Source organism: Hyaena hyaena, unplaced genomic scaffold, assembly GCF_003009895.1.
Source record: "Hyaena hyaena isolate Hyena2069 unplaced genomic scaffold, ASM300989v1 scaffold_82, whole genome shotgun sequence".
NCBI classification, from domain to species: domain Eukaryota; kingdom Metazoa; phylum Chordata; class Mammalia; order Carnivora; family Hyaenidae; genus Hyaena; species Hyaena hyaena.
In genome coordinates this window covers 1,469,338-1,489,877 of record NW_024080713.1, presented here as the reverse complement: position 1 = coordinate 1,489,877, position 20,540 = coordinate 1,469,338, and the positions used below count along the sequence as shown (strand labels likewise).

Here is a 20,540-nt window from a genome sequence, read left to right as displayed (position 1 = left end):
AAGAAAGAAAGAAAGAAAGAAAGAAAGAAAGAAAGAAAGAAAGAAAGAAAGAAATGCACTTGTGAAACAGAGTTGTCTTATAAGCAGCCAGAGAAGCTCACACAGTACACCTTCAAACTGTACCCCAGGTGGGTTGTGCTACAAAGTGCCAAAAAAATATAAAATCTTTCTAGACTGTATTCTGCCATGTCTTCTGATCATTTTCACTCTCCATTCTAGGAGCAGCCATGTGAGACAATCACACAAGTGTGATTTGCTATGACAACTTTCTCCCTACAGGAACCACAGGGAAAAGGTGTCTCAGTGTTGTTAACACTTTCTCTAGGTATCTTTTCTACATTCTATGGCATACACACTTCTAGGTACACTACAGAATCAAAAATATCACTTGTGCCTTGAAGGCAGGCCCACATTTCATCTACTGAATTTCATCCTACTTCAAAACCAGAACAATGTTTGGTATACAACAGGTACTTAGTAAGTATGTGCTGCATGAATAAGCTACAAATTTGAGAAAATGACAAATTCAATAAAACGCATTACAGACTTTGCTCCCAAAGAAATTTACTTGTAAATAATGAGCATTTAAAACATGAATTAGTAGGGGTGCCTGGGTGGCTCAGTTGGTTAAGCGTCCGACTTCGGCTCAGGTCATGATCTCGCAGTTCGTGGGTTCGAGCCCCGCGTCAGAGCCTGGAGCCTGCTTCAGATTCTGTGTCTCCCTCTCTCTCTGCCCCTTCCCTGCTCACTCTGTCTCTCTCTCTCTCTCTCAGAAATAAATAAAACATTTAAAACAGGAATTAGTAATATATATGTTTTTTAAAATTACCTAATGACTCAAAGTTCACTAAAATTTCATGCTTAGGAGAGGATAAATACCTCCCTACATCAAGCTTTTGAATACCGACAGCCCAAAGCTCAGATGCCCTTCCCCTGGTGAGGAGGGGAAAGAAAGTCCAGCCTGTCACAGTTTCTGTCCCTTGGTTCTCAAAAAAAAGAAAGAAAGAAAGAAAGAAAAGCCATGGAGAAGTAAGACCAACTGGTAATTTTATGAATGCATGGTACAAACATTTCATTCTTACGACTTTAGTCTTTTAAGAAATTCTACTTGATATTTAGAGACAATATCATTACCTAAAGTCACAAGTGTTAAGAAGAGATTAATAAATGATTGTTTAAATACTAAAACAACAATAAATCATTTACACAGAGACTACTGCCAATCCTCAATCCCCAGGCATCTAATAAGCTTAGTTTTAGCACAAAAAGATTAAAACAATTTGTTCATGTTTATACCATCTTTTCAAACTGGTTCTTGTTGGTAAAAAATGATAATGACCAAAATACTTAATGAACCAATTTGTAAATCTGCTCTACAACAACACGAGTCTCTAAGATGACAAAGCCTTCTACTTTTTAATAAATACTTATACTTAATGCATATTAATATTATTAAAATATAAGTTCATGGTCATTGACACATTTAAATATAGTATTAAATTAGACGCAGCTAAGCTGATTACGTATTAAATCAGACCTAGCTAAGTTAATTAATGCTAAACGGATCTTTCTGAAAGGGCAGTTAGTCATGGGATATTTAATTTTACATACCCCAGTTGTTTGGGGACTTTTTTCCTTGGTTTCTTCTCCTTTTCCCCTTCCTCTTTCCTCTTTCGCTTCTTCATCTCAATATCATCTTCTTTTATTTTGGGAATCTGCAAATGATAAAAGAAAGTTATCACTTAACAAAGTATCAGTGCTTTACTCTTTGGTGTTAGCAATCCAGCATCCAGGGCAGTGTTTCTTCCTCAAAGTTCAGTGTGGATGAGAAGTGTTTGTTAAAAATGCAGACTCTTGCAGTCTATGAGCACTACTTGTTTTTGTTTTTGAGCAGTGCCTGGTTAAAAAAAATTTTTTTTTAATCTTAATTTATTTTTGAGAGAGAGACAGAATGCAAGCAGGGGAGGGACACAGAGAGAGGGAAGCACAGAAACCGAAGCAGGCTCCCAGCCCTGAGCTGTCAGCACAGAGTCCAACTGGGGCTCAAACTCACAAGCTGAGATCATGAACTGATCTTCAGCTGAGCTGAAGTGGGACGCTTAACAAACTGAGCCACCCAGGCGCCCCTATGCTGCCTGATTTTTAACAAACATTCTCGTGATTCTGGTACAATTAAGTGTCTGGATCACACTTCAAGAAACACCTAAGGACACTCTATTCACTTCCTAATCTATATATATTATATAGAATTAGCCATCTCAGGAAACCTAATGTCTAATCCAAGTCTTAACTTATCCCAGAAACTTACCCTTATCCCCAAAACAGTAGATTATTAGATCACATATGGAGAGAGAAGTCTTAAAAGAAAATACAATTCTACTATGATGTAAATATCAATTTCCCCGTATCTACATAATTTTACTTTAAAGCAGGTAAATAACTACAGATTCATAAAACAAAGGTTAACATTTTACTTTTCCTTATATTCTCAAGTAAATTAAAAAAGTATACCATATTAATTGAATAGTCACTACTGTTGCAGTGTTGGATAAACTCACTTTGGGTGGCTTGTGCTTTTGGTTGTCTGTGATATCTTCTTCTTCAGTATCTGAAGCTTGGCGAAACTGCAGGGTGCCAGTGTTGATGTAAAAGCCTCCATATTTTGTCGTTAGAGAAGCAGGAACTAATTCATCATACTATATTTAAAATAAAATGTTTCAGATACATCCCATTATTAATTCTACAAATATATCAAAGAAATTCAGTCACTATGTCAGCATCCTTCCTTAAATCCTAACTACAAAAAATGACTGCAATGAGGATGTTTGTGGAATAAATTTAGAAAAAGTTAGTATCTAGGATAAAAATGAGCCCAAAGTACTCAGTATATATGAAGAGGAAATTCTGGAATAATGAGGCAAATTCTAAATATATCTATCATCTGTTGAGAAAAATTTAAGGATCACTGCTACTATTCTTAATGACAAATTTTTTTCCAAACCTTTATTTATTTTTTAAGTGATCTCTACCCGCAACGTGGGGCTCGAACTCACCACCCAGAGATCAAGAGTCGTTATGCTCGGGAAACCTGGGTAGCTCAGTCAGTTGCGTGTCCGACTTCAGCTCAAGTCATGATCTCGCAGTCTGTGGGTTCAAGCTTCAAGTCGGGCTCTGTGCTGACAGCTCAGAGCCTGGAGCCTACCTCTGATTCTGTATCTCCCTCTCTCTCTGTCCCTTCCCGCGTGCGCTCTCTCTCTCAAAAATAAATGAACATTTAAAAAAAAAAAAGAGTTATATGCTCTACTGACTGAGCCAGCCAGGTGTCCCAAAGACAAATGATTCTGATAACAAATTGAAACAAGTTAAAACAGATGACTAAATGTCCAGAAAAGGAAAAAATTTCATATCCTACCATGTCTGTATATAATTTTATTCATAAGATTACAAAGAATAACAAAGTTATTTCTTCTGTCTTAGCTCTTTTTTTAAAAAAAATTTTTTACTGTTTTATTTTATTTTTGAGAGAGAGGCAGAGACAGAGAGACAGAGCATGAACAGGGAGGGGAGAGAAAGAGAGGGAGACACAGAAACTGAAGCAGGCTCCAGGCTCTGAGCTGTCAGCACAGAGCCAGACGCAGGGCTTGAACGTATGAACCGTGAGATAATGACCTGAGCCAAAGTCGGACGCTTAACCGACTGAGCCACCCAGGCACCCTGCTCTAAGCTTTTAAATAAAGAAAACTGAAGTCTTTAACACAAAAAATAGCATAAGTGTTTAAAAAGGCAATAGAAAAATAACTGCCCAGTTCAGTAAGCATATACTATAATGAGCCAGGTACTTTGCCTGGATCAAGAGAGGCAAATTGTCTAAATTAGATTGAAGGTCTGACCTAAATAACACTTAAGCTGATGTCCTGTAAGCTTGGATTTTTAAAGTTTATCATTTCTCACTTGATGAAAATGGGAAAAAGCAAACATTAAATGAAGGTCAATCTTGACCAAATGATGGAGTCCACAGAGGTTGAGAAAAAAGGAGCTACTTATCTAACAGAAGCAAGATACCTGCTACCTGAGGTCCCCAGAGCTTTACTTTATATGTTCTTCATATTTATATTTTTTAGAAAGGCAGATTTTAAGCAAATCCTTTGCCATGGACAAGGAATACAGAGAATGTACTAGTTACTGTAAGAATATTAAAGCTACATGCAAAAGTTTTGCTTTTAACCTGTATCCCTTTAAATTAAACGGTAAATAGAAAAAGAATTTCCAGTTTAATAATACTGAGTCAAAAAAAGGAATGAATTCTTTTCCTGTTGCTTCACTTGATGAGCTACTATAAAGATCTATGGGTAAGACCTTCAGAAAGGGTCCAGTATATCTGTAAGCAAAGAAGTGAAGAATAAGAATTAAAAGTGAAATGACTCTGTAGTAACTGTTTTGGAAATGTGCATATCTGTACTTTTTGCTAACACTGCTTTCTAATTTACAATGCTTCTTCATATAAATTATTTCACTTGGTCCTCCTGATACCTCTGTGAGGCAAAAAAGACATTTTATAAGTGAAAACCGAATTCAGAGAGGATAGGAACCCCCAGAAACTTTATAAGCCTATGGTAGAAGCTCTGGCTATATCCCGAACTATTGACTACATCATGCAGTTTCTGTGATGGGAAACACATTCATCACGTTACAGAGCAACATGGGTGTGTTCACTATCTGTGTGTGACAGTGTTTACCAAGCTCTCCCTATTGGAACACACTATAGGAGAACAAGCTCTTTATGCATATTTAATTTAGCTGTCCAAGTAGAATGTGTTAGGAGGTAATGGAACGCTGAACTTGAGAATCAGAGGCCTGGATTTAGGTCCTTTGCCAATGACAAGCAATTGTGACCCAGAGGAAATCACTAAACATGGATACCTTGAGGCTGTCTAACAGCGACAACATCACTTACTTCACAAAGTTCTAGTGAAATTCAAAAGAGACAAACTAAATAAAAATGTTATTCATGCCTCATATTATTATTTATTAGTAAATAAAGAAAAACATTTTCTTTCAGTCTTTACAAAATGTGGCAGCATAAGTTCGACTAAAAATAATCTTTAAAAGCATTTATTTTCAGGTATTTATAGTAATAAGAGGTACATGATTCTGAAAATTAATTAGAACCAGATTATTTTCACTATCAAATAATTACAAATAGTGAAAGCTTACAATCGATGAAAAGAACAGAAAATCATTTGGTTGGATAATAATTGTCTTATGTCTGAAGTATCTCATAAAAAGAACCCAATAATCTGTTAAGAACAACACATTATTTTACGACTCAATAAACAACCTGTATTCTAGTTTAATTTCCTCTTACTGAACAGGAACCTACCTTGTCCTCTAATGTCAACAACTAATTACATGTTTTTGTACAACTTATACATACAAAACTTACCCTTATTTATTAAGGCAGTACTTTCCAAATTTTCTTCACCACAGCCAAGAGGGAAATATGTTACACATCAAGTCGCATTGCGTGTGCGCACGCACGCACACACGCGCGCACACACACACACACACACCCCTCACATCATCTACTATGATTTACTATGATAGCTCCTATTCTATTCTACTTCATTTTTGTTAAGAATGCTGGCCACACTCTCTAAATTGATATGTAATCCAATTATGGGTTGCAAAAGTCAGTCTGAAAAACATCCTATTCAAATATTCTGACAATAGCACAGAAAACTGAGCAATGCTAAAAGATTTACTTAGAAATGTTTAGAAACTGAGTCGAGTCTAGAATCTAGGAATTATGACTTGTATTTCAAATCAAGGTCAAGACTCTTAAAAACATCCCATGCCCTAAACTACAGAAAGGTTTGTCAACCTTTCTGGTGACAAGAAGGCTTCTCTACTCCAAAAGGCATTGTCCATATTTACTCCTCTAGAACAGGCTGCCCGGTGTGGTAAACCGGCTTATGTTAGCGCACGGAAACAACTCAGGGTATCCAGTACGCCTCCTGCTGGAACTTCTATCATCCTCCTACCACTACATGCCTGTCATCATCATCTATACAACCAAGCACTGGAGTAACACAAAAAAGAAATACTAATTTGTGGGTAGTACTACAATGATAACCTCTGTGTCACTTTCTGTGTATTCTAAGTAATCACTGCACAATGCAGAGGATACCATAAGTCCAGGGTTTATTTAGTAGATTTCTCTAGTGCACTGAAAAGAACATAAGGACATATACCTTACCTACCCCCAAACACAATATGCCTTCATGCATTTGCTATGTGATCAATGGATTGCTATAGTCCTTAAATGCTCTCCTAAATTCCTCATTTTATAAAAGAAAGAGGATTCCAGGGGAAAAGCTGTAAGGCTTGGAACAAAACAGATGGGGGATAAAGGCTGGCATTCAATCACTACCACTGTAGTAAGGCTTGACAGCAATGAAAAAATGAAGTACATTTTAAAGATGTCTGCCAGATTAACTTCAACCCAGCAGCTCCAATCTTCAAGTTCATATGGTTCTTATCTGGAAGCCATTTGAAATTACACCTGCCCAAGTCTGGGAATATCAATACAAATTCAAGATGTAAATACCCTTAATGAATAAATCCCACTGCTAGAAATTTATCCTATACATACATTTGCACTCTCTAATTATCTTATATAGTTACTCAAGAACACAAAGATAAACGTACACAGATGCTCAGCTGTTCATAAGCACAAAGAAGTGGAACAATTTAGATGAACACCAATAGGGGATTAGTTAGTAAAAACAAAATACTGAACTATTTTAGTAACTTTATCCTTGACTTCTATCCCAAACAAAGAATTGCTGCTATATTAAAGATACATTACTCACAGCCTCTGAGTTATCAATAAATGGATCTGTCTCATCATAGCCAAAGCCTATATCAATTAAATCTTGTAGCCGATCCTTCCGGTGTTTACGGGGTTTCCCACCCTGCAAAGAACAGATATGTTAGACTGATATCAGTACTCATGCCGTTTCCATAAACTTAAAAAATACCTGTCAGAAGATTTCTAAATAGTTTCTGTAGATAATTCCTCCTCCAAGAGGTTGAACTGAAATCCCCCCAACACTTTGAATATAAGTTGTGCTGAGGGACTTGCTCCCAAGGAATAAAGTATGAAAGTGAGGGGACAAATTAACTTTATAATGAAAACCTGGCCATCATGACCTCAGCCAGGTGATCAAGTTCAACATCAACATGGTAAGTCATGTTGACAGCACATACCCTTGATATGATATGATAAAAATGGCACCTCTGTGGTCTTCTCTCAAAAGCCTGTAACCCAGCTATAGGTTAACTGTGAGGAAAACACCAAACAAACTAATCATGAGAAAAAACATCAGGCAAACTAAATTAACAAACATTCTACAAATAGCTGACCAGTATTCCTCAGAGCTATGAAGGTAAAACAAGGGAAAATCTGAAAAACTGTCAGAGTTTAGATGAGTCTAAGGAGACATAATGACTACATATGATGCAGTATCCTGGATGGGATCCTAGTGCCTAAAAAAAGGCACTAGGGGAAAACTAATAAAATCTGAATAAAATGGAGCTTAATTAATAGTAATATAGCACAGTTGGTTTGTTAGCTGTAACAAATCCACTGTACAGATATCATCGATCATAATATGTCATAGGAGAGAGTGGGTGAGAACTATATGGGAAGCCTCTGTATTATCTTTGCAACTTTTCTGTAAATCCAAACTACTCTTACTATTATTTTTTTAAACGCCACAGGATTACACACATTGGACATACAGGAAAATGAAACATGAGTGCATGCAAAAACTGGCAAGTGTGAATAAGGACTGAAGTCTAGTTAATTGTATTGTGCCAAGGTCAATCTTCTAGTCTTGATAACTAAGTTATTTAAGATATTACCACTGGGAGAAATTGGGTGATTGGTACAAGGAACCTCTCTGTTCTGTGTGTGCAACTTCATGTGAGTCTACAATCTCTTTAAATAAAAAGTGCTTTAGGGGCACCTGGCTGGCTCAGTCAGTACAGTGAATGACTCTTGTTTGGGTTTTCTTTGTTGTTTTATTTGAGAGACAGAGAGGGAGAGAGAATCTGAAGCGAGGTCTGTGCTGACAGCAGTGAACCCGGTGTGGGGCTTTAACTTAAGAACCGCAAGATCATGACCTGAGCCCAAGTCTGTTGCTCAACCAGCTAAGCCACCCAGGAGCCCAGAGCGTGTGACTCTTAATCTCTGGGTTGTGAGTTCGAGCCCCACTTTAGGTATAGAGATTATGTAAATTGACAAAAAAAAAAAAAAACACAATTTTTTTCTTAAAAGAAAAAAAGTTTTTTAAAAAGTAAAACAACAACAAAATAAAAAGAACCAGTTAGTATACATTCCATTATTCATGTCATACTTTCAGGAGACTTTTACCTGGTTGATTACAGTTACAAAGAACACATTCTAACCGGGGTATAAATGGTACATGTATGCTAAAAGGAATAGATAAGCTTATTTTAAGTTAAGTGGACAGGAAACCTATTATTATTGTAGCACTACTAAAACAGTGGTTAGTCTCCAAGACTCATTTTAGATGTTCAACCATACTCACTCAAATTTAACTGTACTTTCTAAGTATCATCGTCACACCTCTGTGACCCCTGATTTTTTTGGTGAAGTGGGTCATGGACAAGAAGATGCTAACAAAGAGGAGAGAAAACACTAAGTGGTAAGGATTCTGCCTCCCATGCCATCACTGAGCCAGAGGAAGTCTTTCACCTCCTTAGGTAAGTTTATTCTTTGGTATTTCATTATTTTTGGTGCAACTGTAAATGAGATCGTTTTCTTAGTTTCTCTTCATGCTGCTTCGTTAGTAGTGTATAGAAATGCAATGGATTTCTATAAATTGATTTTGTATCCTGCGACCTTACTCTGAAAACTAGAAAACGCTGATAAAAGAAAGTGAAGACGACACAAATAGGAAAGATATGCCACGCTCATAGACTGGAAGAACAAATATTGTTAAAATGTCCATCCTACCCAAAGCAATCTACAGATTTAATACAATACCTATCAAAATACCAAAAGCATGTTTCACAGAATTACAGCAAACAATCCTAAAATTTGTATGGAACTGAAAGGGCAAAACAATCTTGAAAAAGAAAAACAAAGCCAGAGGTATCACAATCCCAGATTTCAAGGTACACTACAAAGCTGTTCTAATCAAAACAGTATGGTACTGGCACAAAAACAGACATATAGATCGATGGAACAGGATAGAAAGCCCAGGAAAAACCCCCACAATTATATGATCAATAATCTTCAACAAAGGAGGCAAGAATATGCAGTGGCAAAAAATATCTTCAACAAATGGTACTGGGAAAACTGGACAGCAATATGTAGAAGAATAAAACTGGACCACTTTCTTACACCATACACAAAAATAAACTCAAAATGAATTAAAGACCTATATGTGAGACCTGAAACCTTAAAATCCTAGAAGAGAGCACAGGCAGTAGTAGGTCTCTGACACTGACCATAACAGCATTTTTCTAGATCTGTCTCCTGAGGCAAGGGCGACAAAAGCAACAATAAACTATTGGTACTACATCAAAATTAAAAACTTCTGCACAGCCAAAGACATAATCAACAAAACAAAAAACCACCTAATGAATGGGAGAAGATATTTGCAAATATCTATCTGATAAGAGGTTAGTATCCAAAATGCATAAAAAACTTATACAATTCAACACCAAAAAAAATAAATAATAATCATATTAAAAAATAGGCAGATGACACAAATAGACATTTCTCCAAAGAAGACATCTAGATGGCCAACAGACACAAGAAAAGATGCTCAACATCACTCATCATCAGGGAAATGCATATCAAAATCACAATGAGATATCACCTCATGCCTGTCAGAATGGCTAATATCAAAACACAAACAACAGTGCTGGTGAGGGTGTAGAGAAAAAAGAACCCTTGTGAGCTACTGGTGGGAATGCAAACTGGTGCAGCCCCTGAGGAAAAGAGCATGCGGCTTACTCAAAAACTTAAAAATAGAATTACCATGTGACCCAGCAGTTCCACTACTGAGTATTTACCTGAAGAACATGAAAACATTAATTCAGAAAGAGTTATGCACCCCTATGTCTACTGCAGCACTATTTACAAAAGCTAAATTTAGGACGCAGTCCAAGTGTCCACTGATAGATGAATGGATAAAGAAGATATAGAGTGACTGTATGTGTCCGCATATGCACATACATATGCACACATATGCTGGGATATTATTCACCCATAAAAAAGAATGAAATATTGCCATTTTCAACCACATGGATGGATCTAGAGAGTATAATGCTAAGTAATATAAGCCAGAGAAAAACAAATACCATATGATTTTACTCATATGTGTAATTTAAGAAACAAAACAAATGAACAAATGGGAAAAAAAAAAAAAAGAGAGAGAGAAACCAAAAAACAGACTCTTAACTCTAGAGAACAAACTGATGGTAACCAGAGGGAAGGAGGGTGGGGGATGCGTGAAAGAGGTGAAGGGGACTAAGCGAACACTTATCTTGATGAGCCCTGAGTAATATATAGAATTGCTGAATCACTATATTGTACGCCAAAGACCAATATAACACCATGTTAACTATACTGGAATTAAAATTTAAAAATTAAATTAAAAATAAATAAAGTTATAGGAGTTAAAAATCGATACACCAGGAATATAAGAATAAACATAAGTCAATAACAATGTTCAGAAACCTATCCTAGTAGGTAAGAATTTAACAGGAGAAAAGCGGCATTACAACTCAATGGAGAGGAATTAATAAATCAAGCAAATGGAATTAAAGATACTAATATCACCTATCAAATATAAACTGGCAAAATGGAGAAGAAACAAGACCACTAAAGCACTGCTGGTAACAGTACACCATGAAACTCTTCTGGAAAGCATTCTGAAAGCATCTGCCAAAAATTCTGCCATCCTCTTGCACTTCCTTTTTGCTTCTTTATTTTCTAAACTTTCTATAAAGTATTAATGTCATAATGGAAATATACTAAAATAATTTTTAAAACTCTTTACCTGATTTGACCTAATAATTCTACGTAAGATTATTTCAAACCACTCCTTAGATTCAAGAATATCTGTTAAGAACTTACACTATAGAAAGTAACATGTTGGAGTGCCTGTCTGGCTCAGTAGGGAGAGCATGCGGCTCTTAATCTCAGGGTCATGAGTTCGAGCCTCATGCTGGTTGTACAGACTACTTAATGTTAATACATTTTAAAAAATTCTTAAAGTAATATGTTAAATGTCAGGAAGAATTTTAGAAAAAAAATTTTAAGTTTATTTATTTTTGAGACAGAGAAAGTGAGCAAGGGAGGGGCAGAGAGAGAGGGAGAGAGTGAATCCTAAGCAGGCTCCACACTGTCAGCACAGAACCCAATGCAGGACTCAAATTCATGAACTGTGAGATCATTACCTGAACCAAAATCCACAGTCAGATGCTTAAGCGACCGAACCACCCAGGTGCCCTCAGAAAGAATTTAAAAGTAGGAAAAGTCCTGTCCTGAGTAAGTGCCAGCCTTCATGGATTGTATAGTATTGTAGACAGGAGAAAGATTAAACAAATAATTACAGTAATAATAAAAAGGAAAATATAGGTGGTTCAAGACTTTTCTAACAGACGTCTTAATCAAGGCTTTCCTTAGATATTTAGGCCCAGACAATGTGAGTGGAAGCCACTGAAAGGGTTAGAACAGGGAAGTGACCAGACAAGAATAGTGCTGAACAAAATCACTCCTGTTCTGGTGGGGAATGAACAAAGATAGGGAGGAGATCAGTTAGGAAGGGAAAAAATGCAGAGATTTGCAAGAAAGTCCTAAGTTACTGGGGACATAAAATATATAAGCAGCAATCATCATGATGATGATGATGATGATGATGATGACAGCAACGAAGATGACTATAGCTACCACTCACTGAGTACTAACTTTGCATTAGCACCTATTCTAAGTGTAACCATCTATTATTTCATATTTGACAAATGGGAAAAGCTAAAGCTTGGAAAGGGCAAATAACTTGTCTAAGATCACACAGAAAGTAACTGAGCCAAACTTCAAACTCATGATTATCTGACTCCGAAGTGCCATTTTATTACAAGTTCTCTAAGAGAAGTTACTGAATATATGGGGTCATTTTCCTACGTGGAGACACCTTAAACTCAATACCAGAAACTGAAACCAGTGTCCTTGCTGTCAGTCACCTCCAAATTAGCTTCTCCCACTTGACACTCCCATTTTATTTATTCTATTTTTCTGCCTCAAAACGTCACTGTTATCTAACATTAAAAAGACTGATGATACCAAATGTTAACAAGGATGTGGAGCTACTAAAATTCTCCTACATGGCTGATACAAAATGAAGAGCCATTCTGAAAAATAGTTGACGGTTTCTTGTAATGTTAAACATACACTTCCCATATGACCTAACAATCCCACTCTTATTATTTAGTCAAAAAAAGTGAAAACATATGTTCACCCAAAGAGCTGTATGCTAATGTTCAGAACACCTTTATTCACAGAAGCCAAGCACTATGGATTACTATGCAGCAATACAAGAGAAAGAACTGCTGATAACATGCAGCACGTGGATGAATTTCAAAAACTAAGTGAAAGGGGCCAGACACAAAAGACTGAGATTCCCATTTACATGAAACTCTAAAAACCGCAAAATAAAAACAAATAAAAAACCTATACTGACACGAAGTAGGTCTGAGAATGCCAGGGGCCAGGATTGAAGAGAGGACTATTTGTAAAGAGGTAAGAGGTTAATATTCTGGGTTCTGGGGAGATGAAACTGTTGTATGTCACGACTGTGGTAGTGGTTACACGACTGTGTGTCTGTCAAAACCACCAAACTGTACAATTTAAATGAATGAATTATAAGTGCTTATCTTTCAGAAGTGGTATTTTTAGAACCACTCATTATTATTTCTACTTCAACTCTCCCCACAAACCTTTGTTCACATGATTTTTTACATCTACAACTTCCTTTCTATTCCACCTGCCATTGCTATAATGTTGGCTACTATTTTTCACTTAAATGTAGTGAATGCCTTAATTAGCCTCTATTCCCTCATTTATCCTAAGTTATCCCGCCTAATATCATCCAATTAATACTTCTAAAATACCATTTCATAACATTCCTCTGCTCAAAATGCTTCAGAAGCATCCTATTCTAAAATAAATCTAAAACCCTTAATAAGGCATTAAATACATTTAAACTATGTTTCCAACTTTTTCTTAAAATTTTCCAACTTAAACACTTTGATTCACTCCATCTATCTATCCATTCCCCTCCTAAACACAATGAAACTTATCTTTCTTCTGTTTTCCCCTTATTGGGAATAATCTCTTACTCCTCTCTGAACTTCCCCCACCCTTCCAGCTAGTAAGTCTTAAACCTCTCCTCCTTGATGCTTTCTACTTAAAATCAAAATGATCTTTTTCTATTTTCCTAACATTTTTTATCTTGGAACAGCTAGCTGCCTCTAAGATTTACCCAGGGAAAACTAAAAAAATAAATAGGTTCTATTGGAATGGGCACTATTACACATAACTTCTGCATAACTAGTACAAATAACTTCTGCAAAACTAGAGAGATTTAGCAACATTTTAATCTAATCAAGCTGATCAGTAGTTACTACAGGAAGGTGTAACTGTTATAACTTGTACACGGATGTACACGTATAAAGGCTTCTCCAAGCATCCTATCAATTATAGCATCATAACAATAATAAAGGTATAAATTACATATACTATGACACATCCATTCAATGCTAATGGCCATTAAAAAAATTTTTTTTGTTTATTTATTTTTGAGAGAGAAAGAATACGAGCAAGGGAGGGGCAGAGAGAGAGGGAGACAGAGAATCTGAAGCAGGCTCCAAGCTGTCAGCACAGAGGCCAACGTGGGGCTCAAATCCACGAACCATGAGATGGTGACCTGAGCCGAAGTTGGACACTTAATGGACTGAGCCACGCAGGTGCCCCACTAACAGCCATTTTAAAACCACGTGGAAGAGAAATATTTAATAATATAGAAGGCAACAAAGGCAGTTTACCAAATGTTATGTACAGTTCAGGCTAGTCATAGAAAAGATAATATTCACTAAGCATTTAAAAGTTTTCAGCCTCAACTGATAATTGTGGAGATAACATTAAAATAACAAGATCCTGCTTTTTTTTAAGCAAGATCTTTTAAAATTCTCAAACAGTAGGATCTCATTTATGAAAAACACAATACAGCAATATATGTCTACAGATGTATGTAAAAAGCTCAAAGAATCACAACAAGCAGATAACCATGGCCCTTACAATGGGGAGGGGATATAATTGGACGCAGTGGTGAAGGAAGATTTTGATTTAAAATATACTGTTTGAATTTTTTCCCCCTTTGGTAGGAACTAGAAAACCTGCTGGATGAATTCTCGAAGAGCTGTAACACTTTGAATTTGTTTTTAATAACAGAAATGTATTCATGTGTTATTTAGATGATGAAAAATAATTTTCTTAAGTGCAACAGAGTATATTTCTAAGCATACAGAGTTTTTAAAAGCCCCAAAAGGGCTCCAGCTATTAACAGTGGTTATGCTTGGCTGTGGGATTATAGATGATTAGGTGATTTTTTACTTTCTTCCCTTTGTTTATTTGTATTTCTGTATTCTTCTGCAGTGAACAAAATCTTTGAAATATGTAAATGCTTACATAAACACACCTCTAGGATAAGAAACTCAGTGATTACCTCTGGGGATGGAACTGGTTAGCTGGGAGTCAGGAGTAGGAGGGAGATTTACTTTACATCATATTCCCTTTGTATCTTTTGAGTTTTTGTCAAGTAATGTACTACCTATTCAATAATTTTTTTTTTCTTCATCTGGCCCACCAAATGTTCAGTACCATTTGGGTTTTCACTCTTTAAATGGTTCTACTTCCTAGTCCCACTGCAGGGGAAAGAGCTTTGGACAACCTGTATTTAACACTGTCATGCCCGAGTAGCTGTTTCTTAAATCCCTCCCCAACAACCAGGGTTTTAATAGTCTCTTCTCTACCTATCAATGGCCTTCTGCCAAAGCATTTACCGTCAGGCACATCCCAGCTCCTTCCTTCAGCACAGAGGCCACCCGAGTACAGTTTTCTGGCCTCAATTTCCTTTTCCTCATCTCCCAGTCTTCCTGGAAACATTTCTCCCTTGGCTTGCCCTCTGCCTCACCTCCTCTTTTCTATTCTCCACCCTCTAGTTCTCTGACTCCCCAATTATGCTCAAGTCCAGGGATACGCAAATGGTATAAACTGGAACCAAATACTAGACAGTTGCCAAAAAGACAATTCACAAATATTAAAATTTTACCTAAAGGAAATCAAGATAGATTGGCAAAGGATTATATTACAGGCCTAACCAGGCCTGTTTTTTTTTTGTTTTGTTAATTTTTTAAATGTTTTTTTTAATTTATTTCTGAGAGAGAGAAGCACAGTGTGAGCAGGGGAGGGTCAGAGAGAGAGGGAGACACAGAATCTGAAACAGGCTCCAGGCTCTGAGCTGTCAGCACAGAGCCTGATGCAAGGCTCAAACCCACGAACTGTGAGATCATGACCTTAGCCGAAGTCAGACGCTTAACCAACTGAGCCACCCAGGTGCCCCATGACTAGGCCTGTTTTGAACTGGTCTCTTTTCCAGGAGCCTTAGCAAGGATCCTCCCTGCAGCAGAATCAAAGTCTTATTTGACAAATTCTCTAGACCTGTGCAGTTGTTAATGTTATACAGTTTACACAATAAGTGCATCTTATAAAAATACAAATCTTATTTTCCAAATTAAAAAAATAATTTTTGAGTTTTGCTACATCTAAAATGAAGAACCCCCTTTAAATCTATTCCCTTAGGGCAGTATTTTACTATGACTCAGAAGAAAATGTCTTACTGAATCATTAGTACCTGTTTAACCTGACAATCAGTATTTCAAGCCAATGCTGTCTGACTATACTATAACACTAAGCTGGAAAACAAATAAACAAAATGTTCTTAGTACAGGATCCCACCCCGTCACCTCCCTGACAATTAACTCCAGGTAATAAGCAATCTTTAACTAATTCACTGATCACCTATAAAAGAGTAAGCATGACAGTGAATGCTATGAAAAGTCTTTTTTTTAAATGTTTATTTATTTATTTTGAGAGAGAAGGGGAGAAAGAACACACCATCAAGTGAGGGGCAGGGGAGTGGGGAGGGGAGGGGGGAGGGAGAGAGAGAGAGAGAGAGAGAGAGAGAATATTCGAAGCAGCCTCCATACTGCCAGCACAGAGCCTAATGTGGGGCTTGAACTTAACAAACTATGAGATCATGACCTAAGCTGAAATCAAGAGCCAGACACAACCAAGCGAGTCATCCAGGCGCAGTCTTACAACTGAGAACATATTTCTCCTGGTCACCAAGCTTCCCTATTTGTCCCAGCCTGGTTACAACCTTATCCTTCTCCACTTCCGTTGATTTCCTTAACCCACCAATAGAAAAGAGTAGAAATTTAAGTCAGTGGAAATACAGCCAAGAGTGGACTTAACAGCACAGATATAATATACACAGATTTCTTGAATCAGCACTTAGGATATAGGGCCTTCCTTCCAAATACCCTAAAACTGCTCATTCTCCTTCTCTAATGGTTTGAGGAGGTTGTAGAGAATTTGTCTAGCTCAAAAGGTCAAGGAACTGAAAAGGCAGGTCATGGCAAGTGATTACAATTGGTAACTGCAATAAAGAAAACTATTATTTAAGAATTCTTCCTTGTCTTGTATTTAAGAATCCGCCAACCTCATGCCTAGGTGGCTCAGTAGGTTGAGCATCCGACTTCAGCTCAGGTCATGGTCTCACGGTTCCAGCCCCGCAATGGGCTCTGTGCTGACAACTCAGGGCCTGGAGCCTGTTTTGGATCCTGTGTCTCTGTCCCTCTCAGCCCCTCCCATGCTCATGCTCGCTCTCTCGCGCGCTCTCTCTCTCTCTCAAAAGTAAATAAACACTAAACAAAAAAGAAAAAAGAATTCCCCAATTTTCTCTCTCTCTCTCTTTCAAAAGTAAAAACACACACAAAAAAAAAAAAAAGAAAAAAAGAAAAGAATTCCCCAACCTCGGTTTGCTTTATGTTTTATTACACACGTAGTAGCATACTATAGTTGGTCTACAGAACCTAAATACACTGGTAATTGTACATCATAAGGATCATTTATTTTGTGGTATATGAACACATTTATCCAAACTGCTTTACCCCAAACCCTACCATATTGATCTTCAGGGACCAGACCTAACAGAATGCTGAAACAGAGGAAAAACAGCCAAGGGAACTCCCAAGGACACTGTAACCTCTCAAGTGTGGATGATTATCAAATAATGTAAGTAAAAGATAAGATTCTTAAACCTCCCAGAAAGAGTGCATAAATGTTTTCTAACATCCACTTGTATTCATCTTATATTTGAGGACGCTTTTTAAACAATTTATAATTATTTTAAGTATAAAAGTATATTTCCTTTTCACTGAATTGAGTACTATTTACTGGGAAGAGGTCACTCATTGGAAATTGTATGGTTATTCCAAATATTGCCATTCTCTTACTGTACCATTAATACAACAGCCAAATTGTGGAAGTAACCCAAGTGTCCGCTGATACATGAATGGATAAAGAAGATATGGGATATATATACAATGGAATATCACTCAGCCATAAAAAATGAAATCTTGCCAGCTGGGACAACATGGATGGAGCTAGAGAGTATAACGCTAAGGGAAATAAGAGAGAGAAAGACATGATTTCACTCAGATGTGGAATTTAAGAAACAAAACAAATGAACAAAAGGGAAAAAGAGACAAACCAACAAACAAGACTCTTAACAATACAGAACAAACAGATGGCTACCAAAGGGGAGATAGGCAGGAGGATGTGTGAAACAGATGAAGGGGATTAAGAGTACATGTAACATAGGGCACCTGGGTGACACGGTCATTTGAGTGTCTGACTCCTGATTTCCACTCAGGTCATGATCCCAGGGTTGTGGGACCAAGCCCCGCATTGGGCTCTGCCCACAGACCACATGGGGAACCTGCTTGGGATTCAGAGGGAGCTCTCTGCCCCTCCCTACTCATGCTCTCTCTCAAAATAAATAAACTTAAAAAAAATAATAAAACAGTACCCTTATTATGATGAGCACTGGGTAATACATGTAAGTGTTAAATCATTATATTGTAAACCTGAAACTAATGTAATACTGTAAGTTAACTATATTGGAATTAAAATAAAATTTAGAAAAAAAGATCTTGCCATTCTTTAAAACATATCAGGACAAAATTTTATTTCTTTTCTTTTATTTATTTATTTATTTATTTATTTATTTATTTATTTATTTTTTACAAATAGTTTATTGTCAAGTTGGTTTCCACATAACACCCAGTGCTCATCCCCACAAGTGCCCTCCTCCATGCCCATCTCCCTCCTCCCCCCTACATCCATCAGTCCTCAGTTTGTTTCTCAGCATTCAAGAGTCTCTCATGGTTTGCCTCTCTCCCTTTCCCCCACCATTTCCCCCTTCTTCTCCCCCATGGTCCTCCGTTAAGTTCCTCCTAATCCTCCTATACATGCAAACATATGATATTTGACCAGGACAAAATTTTAAAAGCTGTATAAAAAAAAAAAAAATCAAGACTTCTATAAATACACTTTTTTATTAAAAACCGTATTAATTCCATTTGATCAACTGATTTCATTTTTCAACTGCTTTATTTATAAGTTTGCTGAGAATTACTTTTATACCATCAAATCTACCTTTATCCTCCCTTTTTAAATTTTTTTAAAAATGTTTTATTTATTTTTGAGAGAGAGAGAGACAGCATGAGCAGGGGAGGGTCAGAGAGACAGGGAGACACAGAATTAGAAGCAGGCTCCAGGCTCCGAGTTGTCAGCACAGAGCCCGACACAGGGCTGGAACCCATCAACCGTGAGATCATGACCTGAGACGAAGTCGGACGCTTAACCGATTGAGCCACCCAGGCGCCCCCCTTCATCCTCCCCTTTAAAATACATATGAAGCCACCAAGGCTCTGAGAGTACAAAATCACAAAGTATCAAATGTGGTATTCAAAATCTATATGGTAAAGTAAATGAATTTTAAAGTCATAATGTAATTTCAGAAATGCTAATAAATGTTTGGCAGAATACAGGTCTTCCTATTCAGTCATTCAGATTCAAATAGCTGAGCAGCTGAGCCCCTGCTAGGCACCAGATATTATGCTAAGCACTTTCATTTAGATTATTGAATTTATATCCTATTCTAGGATACCATGATCTTTCAAGATGGCTAGAGTAACAGAGTGAGAAAAACCACTAAAAGAAATCTTCCAACCACCACTGTTTATCCTATGCCCTAGAAGGCCCAGAGAACAAGCCTACACCCATCAAAGCAAACTGCATTCACTGATCTAGAGTGTATATAGCTTCAGGAAAAACATATGCAATTTAGAAACCATCTAAAAGCTGAGTTGGAAATTCAGGACATTCAAGAAACTAGGACATTTAGCCTAAACATTGGGAGTTTTAAAACTGGGAATGAGGAGGGGAACACAGCCTCTTTAAACTGTATCCTGCCAACAAGAAAAATTTGGAACCTACAGAGTAGTACAAGTATCAAAAGTTGGACTTAGCTATTTAATAAGATTTATGTACAACACCCAATTTAGTACATTCTAAGTAACATTAAGTACTGAACAGTTACATTGCTCTTTTCCCAAGAAAACATGTAGCAATTGATGCTGAACACACTGTTACAATACCTAAAAAGTAACAGGACACAGGCCATAAAAAACAGGACAGAATAGAGGGGAAAAAACAAACCATCTGAAACAGGGTTCTATGTTTACAATTTTATATGTCCCATGATTTCTATTACTGCTTTTCAACTACTAAAACTGTCTCCATCCTCCTCCCTCAGGCACCGGCTGCGAGACAAAGGACACATCCCCAACTCCACAGCTCTCCCTCCTTCTCCCTCGGGCGGCAGCCGGCTCCACTCCGCACAGCTCCTCTCCAGCACGAGCAACAGCTACACGTACTCCAGAACCACAAGCCCATAAACTTGCCTCTCAGCCCTCCAACAAACCTCTCAATTTGTCACTAACGTTACTTCTAGACCCGGCCAACACTCCAGGCATCTTATGTTTCCCCCAGCGTCATGCAAACCCCCAACAGAGAACCTGCTCAGTTCTCTGAAACTTCCTGGAAATGCATTCTCCTGCACAATGGAAGCGGCATGCCCTCCCACCTGTACCACCAACCACCCAGCTCACAGAAGGCAAGGGGCAGATACGAAAGTTGATGAGCTGAGAAGTTAAAGAAAGTAGAAAAAAAGAAATAGTGAAGCAAGTATACCAAAGTCTCCGAATAGGCCTTGAGAGCTGGATATGCCCCACTGATGTATTGTTTCGTTTAG

The 20,540-nt window shown here is 37.4% G+C and overlaps 1 protein-coding gene across 2 annotated transcripts in view; it reads right to left on the bottom strand.

The window, feature by feature from the left end:
* The window catches only part of UBN2 (ubinuclein 2), a 66,982-nt gene that overhangs the window by 35,568 nt on the left and 10,874 nt on the right, over positions 1-20,540 (bottom strand). For both annotated transcript variants that reach the window (XM_039234039.1, XM_039234040.1), the window contains exons 3-5: positions 6,873-6,974; positions 2,559-2,696; positions 1,612-1,715 (exon numbers count right to left, since the gene is read on the bottom strand). In XM_039234039.1, coding sequence (XP_039089970.1) covers positions 1,612-1,715; positions 2,559-2,696; positions 6,873-6,974 — 344 coding nt within the window. The remainder of the gene's footprint in view (positions 1-1,611; positions 1,716-2,558; positions 2,697-6,872; positions 6,975-20,540) is intronic.